This window comes from Gallinula chloropus (assembly GCF_964237585.1).
Source record: "Gallinula chloropus genome assembly, chromosome: 18".
Lineage (NCBI taxonomy): Eukaryota > Metazoa > Chordata > Aves > Gruiformes > Rallidae > Gallinula > Gallinula chloropus.
This window is the reverse complement of record NC_140103.1, coordinates 11,484,079-11,501,417: the sequence shown is the minus strand read 5'-3', so window position 1 is coordinate 11,501,417 and position 17,339 is coordinate 11,484,079. Positions and strand designations below refer to the sequence as shown.

Below are 17,339 nucleotides of genomic sequence, written 5' to 3'. Positions count from 1 at the left end.
CCCAGCAGGTCTCCCTGGCAGTGGGGCTGCTCTGGAAAGCTCACACTATGCTGGGGGCAGTCCCATGGGAGGCCAGCCCTTAACCCTTCAGTGCTGTAGAGGTTAATGTGCTCAGCATCACTGAGCCAGCCTTGAGCAGGGGACAGCAGTGCCCGCAGCCCTCCAGCCCTGAGGTGCTCCTGTGGCACTACAGAACGCAGCCAGGCTCCTACAACCACAAGAGCAGGAGCAGGGCAGTGAGCCCCAAGGCAAGGGTGAGGACGATGAAGGCAACAGCTGCAGCCCACAGGGAAGGAATGTGCCCCTTCCTCCACGCTGGAGCCTCTGCTGGGATCATGTTGGTGAGGTTCAGCATGTACCCCAGTGTCCAGCCGACATCGGCGCTTCCCGCCTGGTGAGGAGAGAGGGCACAGTGGGTCAGCCCTGCAGTAAATCTGAGTGCTCTCCAACTCATCCTGCCCAGAGCAGCAGCAGACCCCCCCACAGCCAGAGCCAGGTGGGGATGGAGGCCAGGCAGGGCTTTCTGCACCATGGCTCTTGCAGCACCCTGGTGTGGGAAGCTGGTTCCTCTGCCAGGGTCACCTCTCCACCTGCCCACAGGCTCAGCTTGCTGCTTACCTTCATCTGGAAGAAGATGTTGTTCCAGCTGGTCTCATTGAACTTGTAGGCATCGAGGAGGAGTGTGAGGATGTAGTTGGCATTGGCACAGTATTTAGGCAGTCGCTCAGGGTTCTCTTCAGGGTAGCTAGAAGACAGCTGGGGTGGGGATATGTTTGGGGAGGGAGGGAAGTTATTTGCAGGCAGTTCCCATGAAGGGACAATGCCCTGATGACTCTGCTGTAAGAAGGGCAATGGTTCCACAGCCACCGGCATTCAGAAGGTTTCTGGAGCTGGCAGGTGCTTTAGAGCTGTCCTCACAGGTCTGTCCTGTAGGTATTTTAGACCTGGCCTCCTCTGAGGAGGATTTACTATCTTTGTGGAAACAGAGACATATTGCAGCTCCTCCTGCTGCAGATTGTCCCATCTCAGCCTCCTCTTGCAAGGAGCTCCTGCTCTCTGTCCCATGGATGTCCTCCCACTTCTCTTGACCTTATCCATTCCCATCTGACTCCTCCAGCAGCTGGCTCCTCTCTCGCCATCCCTAGGGCTCCATCCCCACCTCCATCCCCACAGCCCCAGTACCTGGTGAGGAGACTTTGTGGCCTTCACCTGCCCTGGTTGCCCCTTTGCCAATGTTGCATGAACAAGGAGGGTCCCCAAGGGTGGCTGCAGGACTGTCCCGGCTCCCTCACAGAGTTCAGGAGTGGCTCCACTGTGTAGGACACAGTTCAGCAACCAGAGGGCCTTGCCCTGGGGGAGTTCCTGCTCCTCTTTCCCCACCCCAGGACCCCTTTGCTTCCCTACAACCTCCCATCATGGGGAACATACGTCTTCCCAGCTTCTCGTGCAGAAACGCTTGATGTTCTCCCTGACAGTGGCCAGTGACTGCCCCTCAGTCAGGTTGAGAAACTTGAAGTTGTAGTAGAAGGCAGAGAAGGCCTGGAAAGCAAGTGACAGAGATGCTCTTCAGCTACAGTGGGGACCACCCCTCCCAGGAAACTGCCCCATTCTCCCTCAAAGCCAGAGGTGGCATTTATCCTTCACTGGGTTTGTCCCACCCTTGCATGGTGCCAGGGCATCACTGTCCACGTCCCAGCAGATATGATGGGCTGGGGTGTGGGTACCTGCTGGCTACAGCAGCCCATTGAGTGCAGGCAGATCTTTTTTTAGCTGAAAACTTGGTTTTCAAGTAAGCACCTGTTTTATCAGCATGGTCCCACTTGGAGAGCTGCTCCATGTCCTGGTTTCAGCCAGAATACAGTTAATTCTCTATCTAGCAGCTCTCACAGAGCTGTGTTTGGGGCAGCTGATAACACAGCTCTACTGCCACTGCTGCCAAGCAGTCAAGGACTTTTCAGCTTCTCCTACTGCCAACAAGAAGGAGCTGGGAGGGGACACAGCTGGGACAGCTGACCCAGCTGGCCAAAGGCACTTTCCATACCATATGACATCATGCCCCATATATAACTGGGGGTGGGACAGGAGATGGCACAGCTCAGGAACAGCTGAGCATCAGCTCTGGTGTGATGTGCATCACTTGTTTTTCTACCATCATCATCATCATCATCAGAGAAGTAGTAGATTCCCCGTCCCTGGGGGTGTTCAAGGCCAGGTTGGATGGGGCCCTGGGCAGCCTTGTGTAGCTCCAGGCCTGGAGGTTGGTGTCCCTGCCTGTGGCAGGGGGTTGGAGCTCTGTGATCCTTGGGGTCCCTTCTAACCCAGACCATTCTATGATTCTATGATCTTCTTCCTTTCCTGCCCTGTTAAACTGTCTTTATCTCACCCCACCAGTTTTACCCTTTTCCATTCTCTCCCCCATCCCGCTGGGGGATGTTTTAGTTGGCATCAGAGTTAAACCACGACACTGGGAAACCAGAGGCTGCAGTCCCTGGTGTGCCCTGGGGCAGTGGTGACTCAGGTGCTGGGAGGTGACAGGGCCATGGGGTACCAGGTTCCCCAGGGCACCCCAGGACTGGGGAAGGAGAATGGGGTTTGCCTTACAATGAACTGCCCGCTGACTGGGGGCTGGTAGACACCATCGAAGGTGCAGTCCCGGCTCTGGCCACAGGCTGAGAAGTTGAAGAGCTTCCTGATGGCAGCCAGGCAGGTGCTGACATTGCCCCTGCCCTCCAGGGTCACGGTCCTGTCACCCAGGGCTGGGTGGAGATCGGTCCCATTCGTGCAGGGGCTGGTGCGGAAGGAAGACAGCGAGATGGTTTCAGTGTAGTCTGGTGGGTAGCAAGGGTGATGGACTCGTGTGCTGGCAGGTGACCCCTGGGAACAGCAAAACCACAGGCTGCAGGCTCCTCCAAACCCTCTTGGTGGGTGTACTGGGTGGCAGGATCACCCAGCACTCCCCAGCACCATGGGCACAGGCATCTTCCACCTCTGCAGCAGGGAAAGACCCTCCTGCTGTCTAACCCTGGTCTTGTTGGCCATCTGCAGTCCCAGCCTAAGCTCAACACTAATTCTCACTCTGCTTTGCCTCATTCCCTCTTCCATGGAGGTAGACCAACATGAGGAACCCAGCACACCTCTCCCCCAGTTGGCAGGATCATGGCCTGGGGCACACCAAGCCCTCTCCACCCCAGCTCTACCTCTGTGTGCAGCTCCAGCCCCAGCCAGGGACGTTATCTGGGACACAACTGGCTGTGCAACATGAGCAAACCTTCCTGGCTTGGCAAGGCTGCTCCTCTCAATAAGATGCACCTCCATGAAGACCCTCCTCCCCTCTGACCTCCCAAAAAATGCCCTGAGAAAGAACTCTGGTTCACTTTCCTCATGAGGGTCTGTGCCATCACGGAGTAGTTGAGGTTTGGGGAGCTACAGGGACACCTTTGCCATCCCCCTCTTTAAAGCACGACCAGCTAGATCCAGTTGCTCAGACTCTGGTCCTACCAAGTTCTGAATATCTCTGGGGAGAGAGATTTCACAGCATTTCTGGTCCCTGTTCCAATGCTTGACCACTCCTATTGGGAAAAAGTTTTCTCCTGCATCTGGTCAGAAACTCTCTAGTTCCACACGTGGCCTCTTGTCCCTGAGAAGAGCCTGGTCCTGCCTTTTCTATACCCTGTGTGAAGCAGCTTTTACAGCCAGAATAGTTCTCCAGAGCTTTCCATGTCCCTCTCCACCCCTGCCAACCCATGCTGCAGGGACCCTGTACCTGCTCTCAGTCCCCGCTGATGCCTCTCTGGAAGAGCATCCCCTGCTCTTAATTCACACATTAACAAGTGTGTGGTTGGCATCATTAAGAGCAGAGCCCAGTTCCCCCCAGTTCCCCTCTCACCACAATCAGCTCCTTGGCCAGTCTCCTCAGCACCTCGTTCTGCCCATAGCACAGGTAGCTGTGTGTGTAGATGTTGTAGCTGAACCCGTACAGCGTGAACCCAGAGGCTGCTTTCCAGGCTGTCCCTGAGCCTTCAGGCACAAAGCTGATTTGGGTGGATGCTCCTCCAAGATCCAGTGCCCCAAAAATGTTGGCTGCCTCTGGACGAACCCAAGTGTTTGTTCTGGGGGAGTACTGCCAAGGGGAGAGGAGAGAGGAAGAGGAGTGGTACACGCTGTGCTTACTCACACTGAGTAAAACTCTCATCTCCTTGAAGTCAATTAAAGGGTTGTTCTAATAATTCCACTATTTCCCTGTGTGACCTCGCTGCCTTCTCTGCCCAGACAGGCTGATGGTCCAGAAGTGCCCACGTGCTGTGGGCTCACGTGGCTCTGAGTCACCAGTCCCCAGCCCAAGGTGCTGGCAGGGCTCTGGCCCTGGGAGCCACCCTTGCTGCAGAGCCCACTGTAGCAGGGCTGCTGCCAGGGAAGGGCAGGAATCCTCCCTCCCTCTGGAGCCTGATGGAGCTGTTGTTCCTCTGGGCTGCAGCAGTGCTGGAGGGAGGGTGGGAGGGAAGAGGTTTGGTTCCAGCTCCCTTCAGGCTGGCACACTGAACCAAAATCTCCCAGCCCTACACAGACCTTCCCAGGGCAGTGGGACAAAGCCCAGGGTCCCTGCTGGGCTGCACAGCCAGCCTCACTGTCCCCAGGAGGTGCTGAGTCCATGTGGTGTGGAGATGTGCCCCTAGCTCTTAACAGGGACACCCCATTCCTGATTTCTCCCTCCCCTGTCACTGCAGGCATGCCAGAGGGTAACTGGCTGCATCCCTGGGGTCACTCCCAACAGCCCTTAACTCTGACCTTGCCTTGTGTGCCAGGCAAGCTTAACAAAGCTCAGAAAAGCTGTATTAGCAAAGAAGGAGCAGGTGTTTCACCCTTTGCTCACCTTCATGAAGGAGTCCAGCAGGTAGTTGATGGTGATCCAGCCGTAAGCCCCCTCCTCCTCTCCGGTTAGGATCCGAGCCCCTTTGAAGGACACCGGGTACTCCCGCATGGTTTTAGCCACTTCAGCCAGGACACGGTCTGCAGCTGAGCTGTTCTGTTCCCTAAGGAGGACTCACAGCTCAGGACACAGACCCAGCCACATCACTGCCACAGGGAAACACAAGGAAGCAGCCTGGCTCTGCCCTCAGCATCCCAGTATCGGCCTCGTGCATCCAGCACGGCTCCATCCCTGTCACACAGCCAGCCCACCCTTCCCTACCTAAGAACCTGCGGGAGGGCAGAGGGGACTGTGCTGCACAACCTGGGCTTGAGCATCACTCACTGAGCCTACCAAAGCCAGAAGTGGCTGCTGAGCTCCAGTGGGTCTTCTGGGAAGGCGCCAGCCTGGTTTCAGACCTCTGAGTGAGGGAAGATGTCCCAGGGCTGCTGGCATGTTCCTGCTCTCTGAAGCCAGTAACCTTCAGGCTGGGACCTGGCTCCTTCCCAGGGAAGGAGTGTGATGGCCAGGGCACAGGTATCTGCAGCCATCCAACCAAGAGCCATGAACTGAAGAGTTTTAAGAGAGTTAATAGGTGCTGGTGAGAGGTAAGGACAGGTCCCACAGCTATGCCCCGCTCCCCCGCCAGCACCCACCCATCTGGGCAGATGGCACATCCTCTGGTGGCAACTCACCAGCCTTGGCTTTAAGGGATAAAGAAAGGCAAAGAGAGAGCTCTGAGAAGTGTTTCTCACTCTGATCTGCACATGCAGCACCCTCCTGGGATGTGGGGGTCCCAGGATGCCAACAGACTCCTCTAAGCAGCCTCTCCAGGGCCAGCTGCTCGGGACAGCTCAGCCACCAGCGTGTGTCCCCCATCCCAGGCTGCCTTCTCCCCACTTCCCCCAGTCACTTGCTGATGGCAGTATGGGAGCTGGGAGCTCCTGGCAGCCTGGTCCAGGCAGGACAGTGTGTCCCGGCAGTGGCTGCAGCTCGGTCCCTGCTCCATCACCCCCACACCCCACAGCAATACCTCAGTAGCCTCATGCCTGCTGTTGCTCCAAGATAAGCTGGGACATCCCTCTGTTTTGCAGCAGGAATGACCTGCAGGGCTTTTTCCAGGCACAATCTTAGGGAAGCACCAGCTTTCGGGGGATCGTCGGCATAGCTCGATATGCCTTGCCCTGCAAGAGAGTCAGGCTGGGTCCCAGCTGGCACAGGCTGAAGGTGACAGCTGGGGACAAGGATGTGGGAGCAAGAAGACATGGGGCAGAGAGTTCTTCCCCCTTCTAGCCATAAAGGGTGCTTTTCCAGGGTCCTCATGCCCCCCAAGACCCCACTGACCCACCCTTCCTTTCCTCTCCCCACCTTCCCATGGTGGGGTAGCCTCCCCACCTCTCCCATGCTTTTGGCAGTGTCCCCAGCTCTACAGACAGGACCTTCCCCAGCCAGGACAGCACCTTGGGCATCTGGGGCCATCCAGGGTAGGGGAAAGAAAATGCAGAGCAACACCAAGGTGTCTCAGTCCCACCAAGCATATGGATGCTTCACAGAGCCAAGTGCCCTCCAACCATGCAGTGAAGGCAGCAGGGAGCCTGGAGCTCCCTGCCTGCACACAGGGCTCCCCACCATGCCACCAGGGACAGTCCGATGGACAGAGCTGTCCAGCATGGACAGGCCAACAAGAAGAAGGCCAGGCTGTCCCACCAACCACAGGAAGACATCCCCAAGCCCATGGCAAGGGAATACTGACCTTGGGCATCACAGGAGGAGGTCTGTCTGACCACACCGGTGTCATTCTCCTTGTCTGAATCCCACTCGTATACAAACAGAGAGGTGTGGGATGAGCCTGCATCAAACACGATCCCATACTGGAAGGAAAAACCAAGACATGAGGCTGGCAGGAGGCACAGCAGCTGCCCCTGACCTCACCATGGCCCTGCCATGCCCACAAAGCACCTCTCCAAGGCCCAGCTGTCTGCTCCATGGCAGAGCAGGGACATCATGGGCTCCACATGGACATTCTCATGGCAGCTGAGCGACTCTTCCCTCCCCTCTCCTGAGGTCTGTGCAGAAATGTCACCTGCTGGGTTTTCCCCTCGTGCTTGTTCATTTTTCTTCTTGGTTTACACACCTTTTGTGTCCACACTGGCCCCACCTTGGGTTCAGCAGCTTCCCCTCATCTCCAGTGCTCTCTCCTTCCTGCCTGGGCAGGGCCAGGCAGGGCTACACCAGCCCCAGTCAAGGAGCATGCAGCAAACATGTCCCTTTCCACTGAACAGCCACCCACCCCTCCACACCGTGCCAAGCCTCCTCCAGCAGCCAGGCTGGGGCAGGAAGGAGATCTGATGCTTGTGCTGGCAGTGAGTGGGTCAGGACAGGCTGCTGGGGACAAAGGCCATGGGAGGTGTATCACCCTGGGGTGCAGTGCCCTGGGAGGGGGCAGAGGGAGCAGGCAGGGCTCTCTGCCCTACCCATCTGCCCCAAGGTTGTCCCTGTGACACTCTTCAGGTGCAGAGCAGGGCAGGTAGTTTCAGAGGAGGCTTCCCTCCTGGACTTTGAGTGGGACAGGCTGTATCTACTCTGCCTACGTCTGGAGAGGGGAAGAAAACACCCATCCAGACACCACCAGGCAGCTCCTACCACCCCTCCTTCATTCACAGCCCTGAAACCATCCGTGGTGTCTGAGCACCTGCCCGAGGTGGTTGGTCTCTGCAGGGCTTACTGGGGACCCTCCTTTGGGGCTCACCTTGACTGTGGGTGGCAGGGTGACATCTTCAGTCTTCACCAGGATGAAAACAAGGGCCAGGAGAGCGAGTGCAACCAGCAGCCCGAGGATGGCAGTGATGGGGTGCTTCTTGTTAACAGACATGGCTGGGGGGCTCCTGGACAGGGCCAGCTGGGAGGCAGTGGGAGCTGGAGGGGATGGGCTCTGAAATCCTGGGGGATAATCTGATCTTCCCCTGGGAAAAGCAATATTAGAGTAAAATACGGGGTGAGGGGGGGAAAGGAAGAGGAGGGGAGGTGGAGGACAGAGTGGGTGGTTGCCCACCAGCCTGGCACAGCCAGGATGGGATCACAAAACTGCTCCGTGTGAGGTGCTGCAGGAGAGAAAAGTGATGTTACTCTAGGGGGGGTAAGTGAGGTCAACTCACCTGCAGGCACCCAGCAGCCTCTGCCCGGGGGGGTCACTCAGAGCTGGCTCACCAGTCCTGGCTGTGCCTCTGGGCTCCTCCACGGCCAGCAGCAAACCCAGCTGGGATGTGCCCCTCATATCCTTTGGGAACTGATTCCACTTGAGAAGACATTCTCCATTATTTTACCCCATCAGCTTCAGCAGAGCTCTGGAGTATCCGATCACCTGTCCTACAGGTGGTTTTATGACCAGTTTGACATCTTCCTGGTACCTCACCTGAAGTTAGTCCCTCCCCCTCGTTGGAATGAGACCTCACATAGGAGGGCTGCAGCAGTCAGCACACACCTCTCCTGTTAAACCTTGGCCTCCTGCTGTGTCCTGCTCCCACACACACACGGTTCTGTTCTCTCTATATTAACACTTCCGAGTCTCTACAAGGTGTGTGAGAGGTTGAGACTCCTCCTGCCAGTGCCATGACATCACACAGGGTGGTAGGTGCCTTGATAACAAGATTTATTACAAGGAGAAGGACAATCACACCCGAGGATGAGGATGGTCCTGCCAGGGGGGGTCCCAAAAACACTCACTGAGCTTTGCCAGGGGAGACAGCAGAGCCCAAGAGAACTAAGACATCCTGATGGCTGGGACTGTGACCACCCCTTCCCCAGGTGTGCTTTAAGCTGCTCCTGGGTTGAGGGTCCCTGCAGAGATGGGGACCCTGAGAAGAGCTGGGGGAGTGGGGAGGTCTCAGGTCCTCGCACCCCCCAGCTCCACCAGCAGCCTCCCAGCTCCACCAGCAGCCTCCCATCGCTCCAGGCAGGTGCTTGACCCTGTGCATCACAGACAAGGTATGAGAGCCCAGCCACAGAGCCCTGGCAGCCCTGGCAGCAATGGGGGGCTGCTGAACAGGGACCTGCTCTGCCTGGGAGATGCAGCAAAGCTGCTTCCTGCTGGTTCAGCTCCCCAGTAAGAGGCTGTTGGGCTATCACAAGGGCTGTCTCAATGGGAGGATTCAGTTCTGCCTTATCTCAGCTGAGCCAAACACAGTGATACCAGCAGGAAAATGAGTTGTGGGGAGCCCATGTTGTGTGGCACCTTCCCAGAGCACCTTTCCAGGCAGAGGTGAAACCAGGGTGCAGCAGTCCCTGGTGCTCTCTCTCTCACATCTGTCTGCAGACAGGCACCCACCTGCAGAGCACCAGGGCTCAGACCTCCAGGCCAGCCCCTCTTCCCACAGCAATGGCTTTATTAGCAGTGTGCTGATGGGATGGATGCCAAGTTCCCAGAGGGTCCCACAGCACCTGCATTCCCACCTCCACACAACACGTAACCTTTGGACTCGTGGCTTTATGGGAAGGTGATGAAGGAGTGTCAGCTACCACCCCAGGTCTGGAAGTCCTCTGCTGACTGCACAGCACCTGGGCCAGGGCTGTCCTGAGCAAGGGCAACACGTGTCCCCCCCAGCACAGAGAGGCACCGACCAGCCCTGGTCCATGGTGGACGTGCAGCACTGTGCAGTGGCTGTGTGCACCCAGAGCCAACCAAACCCTCCAGCTCCTGACCCCAACCCCGGGCTGAGCAACTCTTCAGTTGACTTTTCCTGAGCCTTCTGTAGTAAAACCATAGTTCCAGGGCCATGTGATAATATCTTAATTGCCTCTTGTGCCAGTGGGACAGGTAATGAGGAAGTCGTGATTTCCCCTTGGCTTGGTGACCCCATATGCTCACCCCAGGTGGCAGGACTGAGCAGCTGTTTCTGTCTCCATCCCCAGGAGACTGGGTCTCTTGGCCAACCTCAGCCTCACTTGCCATTGACAAGCCCAGCTGGGAATGGCCACGGTCCATGTGAGCACAAGGACAGGGAAGGACCTTGTTGGGTCTCAGCTGATGCAGCAGCCATGGCATGTGGTCGGGTCTCCTGGGCTGGCAAAAGGATGGATGGATAGATGGATGGATGGATGGATGGATGGATGGATGGATGGATGGATGGATGGATGGAAGGAAGGATGGATGCATGGATGGATGGATGGGTGGATGGATGGATGGATGAATGGATGGGTGGATGGATGGATGGATGGATGGATGGATGGATGGATGGATGGATGGATGGATGGATGGGTGGATGGATGGATGTGCCCCAGGTCTGCCTCCAGTAGGGAAGTGGGGTGCAGTTGTAGCCACACTCTGAATGCAAGCTTTGCAATGCTTCTGGGTCCACCACCACAGCTTCTGAGAGCAACGGGCCCCTCATGAACATGGTGAGTGGGACAATGTGCTCAGGCAGGTGGGGACATACTCCATCCCAGGGGACACATGGCCCCGTGGTCCAACCCGTGGTCTCAGGGATGTGGTCCCTGGAGGAGCTGTGTTCACTGCAAGAGGGACTTGGAGGAGCCCCAGGGCTCTGAAGCCACAGGAGCCCTCAGCCACCCACCTTCCATGGACCTTGTCTTAGCAAGGATAGCAGCCCTGCTGCTGAGGTGGGCACAGCCCTGGTGGGCTGCAGGGCAGGGCTGAGCTGGTGAGATCATCCTGTGGATGCCATAAAGCAGAGCATGGGTGTTGTGGTTCTACCCCAGCTCACTCCCTCCATGGTGAGGTGGGGGAAGAATCAGAGCAGTGAAAGTGAGAAAACTCATGGGTTGAGATCAAGACAGTTTAATGGGGAAAGCTGTGTGCACAAGCAAAGCAAGACAAGGAATTCCTCCCCCCACCTCCCATGGCAGGCAGGTGCTCAGCCATCCCAGGACACAGGGCTCCATCACACGTAACAGGGACTTGGGAAGGCAAAAGCCCCCCAGCTCCTTGTGCATCCCCAGCTGGGGTGCTGTGAGGAGCAAAAAGGGCCTTGGCTGGGTGTAAGTGCTGCCCAAACAATAACAAACACACCTGTGTTTTATCAACACTGCTTTCAGCACAAACCCAAAACCCAGCCCCAGAGAGCTATGAAGAACATTAACTCCATCTCAGCTGAAACCAGGACAACGGGCAGCTGCCCCTGGTGCTGCTCTGCTCACCATGGAAGCCGTGCTCATGGTGCTCCAGTTCCTTTTAATGCAGGCAGAAATGCCTGTTCCCTGCACAGCAGCCATACACCTTGCAGCCACCCATGGGAACATCCCCCATCCACCCAAGCCCTTCATCCCTCCTGGGGTCCTGAGTGTCCACCTGCCTCTGGCAAGGAAATGTGGATGTGCAAAAGCAGGAGAACGAGTTTCACCAGCACTTTCCTTGAGCAAACAACTCCTCTGGGCACTGAAGAGCTGGCAGGGCTCTGGGCAGAGCTGCCAGATGCTGCTGAGCCCAGAGGGCATGTGGCACATGGGTGGCTCAAGAGAACTCAAGTTTCAAGCAGCTTCTCCATGTGATATAACTCTCCTCCTCCCTGAAAGCCAGCAGGAGCTGCAGGGCTCCAAGCTGCCCCAACCCAGGGGGACCAGGACCCCCCCATTCTCCCAGCACCCTCCTTCCTGAGGCCTGTCTGCTGTCCTACAGACCCCCCATGGGCTGGGCTGGCATACAGAGGAAGATAAAGGGGTGAGAGCCAGGACAGAGGCTTTGCAGGGAGAGATACCGTTATCGAGGGCAGTTCAGCTGGAGATCAGCTCTTCTTCAGTTTAAAACAGACATTCTTCAGCCAAGTCACAATTATCATTTTGTTGAGAAAATCCTCCCTGCAGAAACTTCAGGCCAAAGGGAAGATCCCCCTGGGAAGAGGCCCAGCAAGCTGGAGAGGGTGGGGGGGGGTGACAAGGAGCCCCAGTGGGATCAGACAAAGGGCTCACTGGAGTTCTTCCCAAGGCTGGTGACCCCTGCACACACCATTGCACACAGCCCCCATTGTACCAGCACCTGCTCCCTTTGTGGGCTCCCAGAGAGGCTCCTTGATCAGCTAATTAGATAATTACCTCAGCTTTTCCCTCCTCCTGCTGAATGGGCTGAGCACTGGCCCCTTCTCCTTCCGCCTCTGTACTCCAGGAGGGAAAAGGCCATTTTCCCCCCATACCTGCCCCACGTGCACTGCTGCCAGGTGATGCTGCCCCAACTGGGCTCTGGCAAGGTGACAACACCCCATCTTCATGCCACATACAATCCAGATCTCAGTTTTCTTCAGATACCCCCCTCAGAGGGGTGTCTGTCTGTTAAAACACAAGCTGGGGCTCAGGTGACAGGTTGCCCCAGCACGGAGCATCGCAGGACCTGGCAGGGCCACGGGGTGCCTGGCCCACAGGAGCACCCCCTCTCACGTGGGTCCCCTCAGGTCCTTGGTGCTGGCAGTCCCAGCCCTGTTTGCCTTCAGGAATGTGCCCCCTAAAAGGGCTATTTGCTCATACTGAAAAAGTGACCTAAAGGTCTCATTCCTCTGCCTCCATCTAGGATGGAGAAGTGAGGCCAGAGTACACACACAAACACACACACACATGGCTGTTTGACCTGCTTTTGTCATACATCTGTCTTGAAATGACTCTTGGAGAGCTAGAAGGAAGCTGCCACGCTGGTTGGGAGGCTCTGTGGGTTTCAAGCCCAGCCATGACCAGTGCTTGGGAGATGAGATCACCTCACTGCCAGCACCTTGCCTTCTGCAAGGAAACCACCCCGACCGAGGGCTCAAGAGAGTCTCTTGGTTCCCAACCATTTCACTTCTGCTCCACAGGCTCAGCCCAGCTCTGACTGGAGGTGCAGTCAGGGGCTCTGTGCAGGTCCCACGTCTCTGGGTGAGTTGCAGAGCCTCCTGCCACCCATTCCCCTTCCAGACAGCAAGCACCAGCTGAGCTGCCCCAGGCTGGGCTCAGCTCCAGACATGCCACATGGACATGACAGCTTCATCTCTCTCCAGCATCTGTCCAAGAGCTGCTTGTCTCCCAGCAGGAGCTGGGACACGTGGAGTGCCAGCAGGGGCTGGTACCCTCCCTCCCTCAGGGTGATGCTGGTTTGGCACCCAGGCTGGGCTGTGCAGAGCCCCCTTCCCCACTGGGCTTCGGAGGGGTGTGGGGCTGGGGCACCATCAAGCTGTGCTGCTCCCCCAGCGCAGCTGCAGGGCCAAACCTCTGGGCAGGGGGTGAGTTGGGGTGTTCCCCTAACGTGCTCTTTTCAGGCAGCTGCAGTGGGGTTTGGGAAAGGCCCAGCTTTGGGAAAGGCAGCGATATCCAACTTACCCCCTTCAGCTACAAAAATAACCCCAGAGCTGAGGGATTTTTATCCTTGCCAGAGCATCTTCCAGCATGTAAGAGTCTTTTGGCACAGGACTGGAGGACCCTTCCCATGTCAGGGAGCACTCAGGACCCGACAGCTCACATGAGGTGGGAGATGGGTGCCAGGGGCTGTCCCCTCAAGCTGTGCCAGCCTGCATAGGGTGCAGCAGGATTTCACTGAGGGGAATGCTCCCACAAGAAGCTTTGCATGGCTGTTATCACCCCCAGCACAGGCTGCTCTGTCAGAACTGCTGGGGGGGCGGGGGAGAGGGCAAACACCCCAGGAAGTTTCTCTGCAGGATTTGGTGGCCCTGGGCACAGCAGGTGATGCCTTTGCACAAGGACCAAGTCTCAGGAAGGGATATGGCTGCTCCTGGCTGCCAGGCGATGCCCACAGCCCCTGCCCATGCAGGCAACACCCCCACCCCCATCACAGCACCACCCTGGGTGCCACAGTTTGGCAATGTGCTGCCCCCCCACAGTCCCCCCCCATGCACTCAGGAGGTCGCCTTACCTTGGAGGAGCAGAGCTGGGAATTGCTGGCTCTTCCCCCAGGCAGCTGCAGGATGCTGGGAAAGCCGCTGGCACGTGAGATGGGCAGCACATGGCATGGGCATCCTGTCCCATCCCCCTCCCCGTCCCCCCCTCCCCTGTGTGGAGCACCACACCCTGTGCCATGGCTGCTGGTTGGGGCTGAGGATCCTGGGCAGCAGGAAGTGCCCCAGTTCCCCCGAAAAACCTCCCAGGGAGGCCGGGTGACTCATCCCTTCGTTTGATCTTTTTTGTTTGCTGGTTTGCCCCTTCTTTGGGTTAATTAGCCGGGTGGCTGGGGAGCTGAGGGAGTCCAAAGGCACCTCTGAGTGTCCCCTCCTGACTCAGAGGCTTTGCTGCTCCTCCTGCTCCTCTCCACCTTCCCCAACCACATCCCCCACCCTCTGCAGCTCCAGCTCTTCACGCCTGTCACCAGACACGGGCTGTCTCCTCACACTACCCCAGCCTCGTGGCCCCACTCACCCCCTCTACCCCCCCCCCAGACCCACACCAGTGGCTCTGTGGCTGCTGGTGACAGAGTATCTGGGGCCATAGGTGATGTGACATCGTGACTGTGCACTTGGAGTGGCCGGATGCTCTGTGGGCACAACCGTGGCCCAGGGGCTGGTGAGCGTGGGGATGGAGTCACCCCGGGGGCAGGTGGACAAGCAGCAACCAGCTGCTCTGCACAGGGTTGGTTTGCCTTAGCTTGGCCTGTGTGAGCAAGGCTGGCTCCCAACGGGCAGGGAGAGCACCTGGGGACCTTATGGCTGCACCTTGGTGACACAGAGCCCTGGAAAACCACTTCACAAGGTGAGGCAGGAGCGGAGGAGCCCCCGTGAGCAAAGCGGGTGCTCCTGCCCCGTGCTTCCAGCACCAGGCCCAGGTGCCAGCTTGGGATGGGCCATCTAGAACCCCTGGGGACCCTGAGCCAGGGCTGGAGCCAGGGGCCTTTTGAGCAGAGGCTGGTAGGAGCAGGTCACACTAAGCACTGGGGCTCAGCCCAGCCTGAGCTGCAGTCCTGCCAGCTTACAGATCCTGCTGGACCAGGCGCTGGTGCTGCCACTGCTGCTCCTTACAGCAGGACAAGCCAGCAGCAGCGTGAAGGGACAACCATCATCACCTGCATGACACCTCCTCACTGTGCCCATCCACTTCCTAGGGAGAAAAGGAGCAGCTGCTGGTTTCATTGGCCTCAGACCATCTCCCAGGGGAGATCAGCCCCACACACAGGTTCCTGGTGCCTCTGACAAGTGGCTCTGAACTGGAGAGCTGGTTATACAGCAGTTCTCCATCTCCAAATCCCATCTGTGTGAAACAGATCCTGAGAGCAGAGGAGGAAAAGAGGATGGTACCAGGAAGAGCTGAGTAGATGGGCCAGGGAGCTCCTCATGGTGGGAGCTGAACACAAGTGATGCTGAGGTGTCTTTCACACTGGGAACTCTCTGTGGCACTGCCAGTTACCACGCTGACCCACACTCCCCCAGGAACACCGAAGAACTCAGGTTGCTGGGGGTCAGAAGACAGCCTTTCACACCAAAGCTGGGGTTCAGTGAGACTGGACCCCCCTGCTTCACATCCAGCAGCAGCCACACATCCTATCCCAACACCCCATCTTGACATTTAGGGAATGGAGCAGAAATACAAAGTAAAAATCCCACTTTCCTGTTCAAAAATACACACATCCACTCACTCTGGCTCAGAGCACAGCCCCATAAAGCCCTGCCAGGGCACTGAAGTGCTCAGGGAAGTGAGAGGGAGGGTGGAGGTAACTTCCCTTTGCTGTGGAAGCCAGTGCAGCACTGTGGCTTCAGGCAGGGCACCACAGGTGAGAGGGCAGCTGCTGCACCTCTGGCTGGCTGTGGCCCATGGGGATCTACTGCAACCAACCAACCAGCCACCAGGCAACTCCCATTCCCCAGGCAGCCATCTGAAGGACAAATGCTTTCTAGGGAAACAAAAGGAATTTTATAAATAAACCCAATCCTTCCATCCATCTTTATTTTGCAGCAAACCAACCAGCACAGCCAGCAGTGCTTGCAGGGCAGGGTGCTCTAACAGCAGCAGCAAAGGGAGGTGGGGGGGCTGAGGTCAGGATGCTGCACGGGGGTGGGGTGGGGTGGGGGGAATCTCCTTTCTTCTGAAGTGCTGTACAGCACTGCAGCGTGCTCAGCCACAGCCACAGAGCCTGTGTAACCCACCACCCACCTCTCTGTCCAGAAATAAGGACGGGGAGAAGCTCGGTGCCCGTTCCTAAGCATCCCCCTCCTCCGAGAGCCAGGCGCATCCCCCGGCTGGGGTGAGCGCAGCGCTGCGGGAAGCCGCTCCCTCCCTCCCTCTCTCCGCCGCCGTCAGTTCACCCGGCAGGCTCGGATCATGAGCAGCTGGAGGAGGATGAAGACGGGCGACATGATGAGCCCGTACCAGAGCTCCCGCGTGTGCTCCACCAGCTTCTGGCACAGCAGCATCTCGAAGACGAACTTGAGGCTGAGGATGGTGAGGATCCAGAAGAGCCTCAGCACCGCCAGCCGCTTCTCGCCGTCCTGGAAGAGCCGCACCGAGACGATGGTGGTGAAGTAAGTGCTGAGGCCGTCGGCGGCGAAGAAAGGGACGAAGACCACCCACCAGGAGAGCGCCGAGGCCTCGCCGTCCACCTTCAGCACCAGCAGCACGGAGAAGGCCAGCAGCGCCAGGCCGTGCAGGAAGATCTCGAAGGTGGCGAAGCCCAACCACTGCACCAGCTCCCGCAGGGAGAACAGCATCGCCGCGGGGACATGGGAGCGGCGGGGCCGGGGCAGCGGCGCGGGGCGGGACCCCGGCGGGACGGGACCCCGGCGGGACGGGCCCCTCAGCCACCACCCCCCCCCCCGGCGGCCTCAGCTGCGGCGGCGCAGGGTGATGGTGTTGGCAGGGAGGCGTCGCCCGCTGGTGATGTGTGCGGAAGTAGCGCGGTGGCTGCGCGCCGGGCTCGGTGCGGGCTCCCGGCTCCTGCTGTCGGCCCCGTCTCGCACCCGCAGAGGCTCTAAGCCGGCCGGGGGTCCCGCCTCCCCTCCCCTCCCCTCCCTTCCCCTCCCCGCGGGCTCTTGAGGGAAGCCAGGCCTCGCCCAGGCGCTATGCGTGTCCCGCCGTGCTCACGGCCGTGCCCCTCGGGGCGGGGGCTCGCAGCGCTCCCTGCCTAGGGCTGTGCGCTGGGCCCCGCGGGGGCAGCCCGGGCACCCCTCGGGCATCCCCTGGGCATCCATCGGGCACCCCTCGGGCACCCCCTGGGCATCCCTCGGACATCCCTCGGACATCCCTCGGGCATCCCTCGGGCATCCCCTGGGCATCCCCCGGGCAGCCCTCGGGCATCCCCCGGGCATCCCTTGGGCACCCCCCTAGCATCCCTCGGGCATCCCTTGGGCACCCCTTGGGCACCCCCTGGGCATCCCCTCGGGCACCCCCGGGCATCCCCCAGGCACCCCCCAGGCACACCCTGGGCACCCTCCTCGGGCATCCCTTGGGCATCCCCCGGACACCCCTCAGGCACCCCTCCGGGGGGGTTCCCCGTGGGTGCTGGTGGCACGCAGGGCTCTGG

The 17,339-nt window shown here is 58.6% G+C and overlaps 2 protein-coding genes across 2 annotated transcripts; both read right to left on the bottom strand.

Moving 5' to 3' along the window:
• Positions 1–208: 208 nt before the first annotated feature.
• On the bottom strand, positions 209–7,778 carry LOC311198740 (ectonucleoside triphosphate diphosphohydrolase 8-like; the record flags this gene model as incomplete). The annotated part of the gene is made up of 9 exons (XM_084272744.1): positions 209–391; positions 619–756; positions 1,429–1,539; positions 2,602–2,874; positions 3,887–4,120; positions 4,871–5,030; positions 5,940–6,090; positions 6,660–6,777; positions 7,656–7,778. The coding sequence occupies 9 exons, from the start codon at positions 7,776–7,778 to the stop codon at positions 209–211; spliced, it is 1,491 nt and encodes a 496-aa protein (XP_084128870.1).
• A 7,977-nt stretch (positions 7,779–15,755) lies between these two features.
• TMEM203 (transmembrane protein 203) lies at positions 15,756–16,644 on the bottom strand. The gene has a single exon (XM_084272470.1). It carries the CDS (start codon positions 16,525–16,527, stop codon positions 16,117–16,119), a length of 411 nt encoding a protein of 136 aa, XP_084128596.1. The 5' UTR covers positions 16,528–16,644; the 3' UTR covers positions 15,756–16,116.
• Positions 16,645–17,339: the final 695 nt, after the last annotated feature.